This window comes from Gavia stellata, chromosome 2 (assembly GCF_030936135.1).
Source record: "Gavia stellata isolate bGavSte3 chromosome 2, bGavSte3.hap2, whole genome shotgun sequence".
In the NCBI taxonomy this organism is placed as follows: Eukaryota; Metazoa; Chordata; class Aves; order Gaviiformes; family Gaviidae; genus Gavia; species Gavia stellata.
Window position 1 is genome coordinate 27,013,036 of NC_082595.1, and position 3,334 is coordinate 27,016,369.

Consider the following 3,334-nt stretch of genomic DNA (forward strand, 5'->3'; position numbering starts at 1 on the left):
GGAAGGGGTGGGGGAAAGAGCACGTCTCTCCTTCTGATGTGCCTCTGGACCTGTACCGTGCTCTTCCCATCCAGGATCAGAGAAATGAGACTGGAGAGGTGATATCCCTGCTGAAAAGGACCAAACTTCCTCTCTGAAGGACAGTAGAGTTATCACAATTACTTTGTGGGCTTGCGTTTCAAGAGAAGAGTAGAGGAGTATGCCTGAGGAGCGTTGGCATAAGGCATCTTGTGGAGAGCTCACCTCTGTCTTTTTCTAGAAGATGTAGGCTTGTAACTCCTGTTTTTTTTCCTCCCCTTTCTATATAAAACACAAAGCAGTGGGGATCAGTTGTTTTATCTACTACTGAAATGCAGCCATCAGTGCAGAATAACATGAGAACAGTTTGAAAGGAAGCGTGGAACACTATATTCAACTGAAACTAATTACCTGATTAGGTTTTGGCCTGGCTGTGTGGGTTGACATCCAATGGTCTTGGCGACAATACCTGCGAGCAAAGCCAAGTCTAGTCTTGCTTCATTTAAAGACTCTGGACAAAACTTCTGGACTTGTGTGCTGAATGCTAAGCATTGTGAAAATAGGCCACTGATTTAAAGTACCCATGGCTACAATGGGTGTCAGTGGACAGCTGGCATGGTTGCAGATGAATGAGCTTATTTGGGTTTTAGAAATGATGGTTTCCATTTAAGGGTGGTTCTGTTTCAAGCACACAATCATCTGGTGAAATTTAACTCTGCATCAGAACATCCTCCGCTCACAGCTATAGGATTAGCACTTTTCCTTTCCTCCAGCGCTTCAAACGTCTCCCCTTAGAAATTTGGTCAAAGTCTGACACTGAGATCTCGTAAACTTAGAAAATCAGCTAAAGGGATGTTATCTCATCTAGTCTGCTACAGTAGTTCCTTCTCTTTATCTCCATAGGGGTTAAATACGTTAGGTCTGCTTTGTTAGGTGAGAAGTAGTTGTTATCGCTGTTGTCTTCTCTTGCACCTTTGACGCAAACACTTTTTTGATCTATTGGAGTCTTTGTATGAAAAATGGCATGTTTTCATGTTAGGGGTACCTATGCACCATCTCAAGTGTCTATAGTGTTAGACATATCTATATTTATCAGTGTGATGGTATTTTTTTGTCTTGGCATCACTCTAAAGGAAAAAAAAAAAAGTTACTTGGAAGGATTTGAAGCTTTACTGGGAAGAGGTGGATGAGTCTTTCATCTGTACACTATTATAAAAATACAGCCTGATAAGAACAAAGGTGAGCAGAGCACTTTTAGAAAGACTTGAAGCGTCCTTGCCTCCGAATGGGAAACTTCTAGGCTGCACTCACTTCTGGCACCTTAGAGAGCCTCTGTTCTCCCTTCCCAGGGAGAATGACGTGAAAGGAACAGTCAAATGAGTTGTGACAGATCACTGGTGAGCATTGACTTTATGAGGAAATTTAGTACGTCTACTCTGATATCCTGGAAGTGCATCGAGTCACATTACTAAAGTGAATTGGACAAGTGGTTGATGAAAATCCAAGAGTTGGTAAGAGATGCTCCACAGAACAAGAAATCCTAATAGACAACCGTAGGAAAAAATATTTTTGCCAACTGGCTGACTATTTTAACTTAACAACTGGCTTATGCTCTACCCTATTCCTTAACATCTAAAATAAATATTGAATTCTCTCCTGTTTACAAACCTTCTTAAACCATTTGCCTAAGAGGCGTTGCAGCAATGTAGTCCTCAAAGTTGTGTTTAAGCATTTCCTCTTACTGCAAGAATAAATCCATCAAGTTTTCGGCCTCCCACAAAGACAACAAATGCAAGCTTGTAAGTGCCATAAAAGCCCCAAGAAACTTCAGAAGCAATTTAAAATAATAAAAATACGCTTTTGGACACCTCTCACTACTTCTGTGTGGAACGAGGCTGGGCAGAGACGCGGGAGCTGGAGAGGCGGATGGGAGTTCACCTTGTGTAACCTGGTATTCACTTCCCCTCTCCCCTGCCATCCCCAAATCAGCTGTCACAGTATTGGCAGGAGTCTCCTGAGCCTTCCCTAGCCAGGAGTTTGCCCAGCTGTTTGGCCCAGGATTGCACAGAGAAGGAGGAAACCTTTCTGGCTGAAGCTTCTGTAAAATCACTGCTTCAGCGATCAAAGCAGCAGTGTCCCTATGGGGGAAAGCGAGCAGCCGGAGAGCTTGGCGGGGTGGGGGGAGCGATGTGACTTTCCACAGGGCCTGGCCTCTTCATGATAAATAATCACCCTAGAGCAGAGCTAATCTCCTAGGAAAAGTGGTGGGCTTACAAAGGCGGTAAGATCTTCTAAAAGCATGCATAAAGTTCAACTCCATTACAGTTCTGTGGTTTGAAAACGTGTCTCTCCTAACAGCTACTTGTGTTGCCATTGCAGGATGATTTGGAAATTTGCCTTGTCCGTTTTTCTGATGGCAGCGCTGGTTCGAGTAACAGACACCAGGAAAAACCGTCCTGCAGGCGCCATTCCCTCCCCTTACAAAGACAGCAGCAGCAACCACTCGGAGCGGAGGCAGCAGCTGAACAAGGAGGTGCTGGCCTCCAGCCAGGAGGCCCTCGTCGTCACCGAAAGGAAGTACCTCAAGAGCGACTGGTGCAAGACGCAGCCCCTGCGGCAGACTGTCAGCGAGGAGGGCTGCATAAGCCGCACCATCATCAACCGCTTTTGCTATGGGCAGTGCAACTCCTTCTACATACCACGGCACGTGAAGAAGGAGGAGGAATCCTTCCAGTCCTGTGCTTTCTGCAAGCCACACAAGGTCACCTCTTCGACCGTGCAGCTGGAGTGCCCTGAGCTGGACCCGCCTTTCCGACTCAAGAAAATTCAGAAGGTCAAGCAGTGCCGGTGCATGTCTGTGAATCTTAACAACTCAGGCAAACTGTGAGAGCAGGCGTGTAGCTACTACTTGGTGTTGCCCCCATCAGATTTACTGCTGCCTCTCCCACTGAGCAGACTGTCTATTTTGCTGGGTTTTTTTCTTCTTTTCCTTTTTTGTGTGTTTTGTTTTCTTTCAGGAGGCAACTCTCCAGCAAGGAAAGGCTCCTTGTCAATTGCCTACTGGAATAAAGCTTTTTAGTGGGCTGTGTTAGGCACTTCACCATAAAATTTCATTGTATTTCCAATATATCTGGCAGATGAATCTTCTGGAGTGGAGCAGGCTCCCAGAAGTTGGGACTGATCATCTAAGTGACCAGTTGGCTGAATCCAGTATTAAATGTTTCCACTGTGTGGAGTAAAGCCCTCTGCCCTACACTCCAGTCCCCTCCACAAGACGAGAACACCTTCCCCGTGCTTTGGTCCGGAGCTTGCCGCT

At 45.7% G+C, this 3,334-nt stretch overlaps 1 protein-coding gene across 1 annotated transcript; it reads left to right on the forward strand.

The window, feature by feature from the left end:
• The first annotated feature begins 221 nt into the window (after window positions 1–221).
• On the forward strand, window positions 222–2,905 carry GREM2 (gremlin 2, DAN family BMP antagonist). The gene is made up of 2 exons (XM_009812415.2): window positions 222–268; window positions 2,398–2,905. The coding sequence occupies exon 2, from the start codon at window positions 2,399–2,401 to the stop codon at window positions 2,903–2,905; it is 507 nt and encodes a 168-aa protein (XP_009810717.1). The 5' UTR covers window positions 222–268; window position 2,398.
• The last annotated feature ends 429 nt before the right edge of the window (window positions 2,906–3,334 follow it).

Bases quoted from the DNA above. Each gene is read 5' to 3' on its own strand.
- GREM2 (XM_009812415.2), top strand. From the start codon at position 2,399: ATGATTTGGAAATTTGCCTTGTCCGTTTTTCTGATGGCAGCGCTGGTT.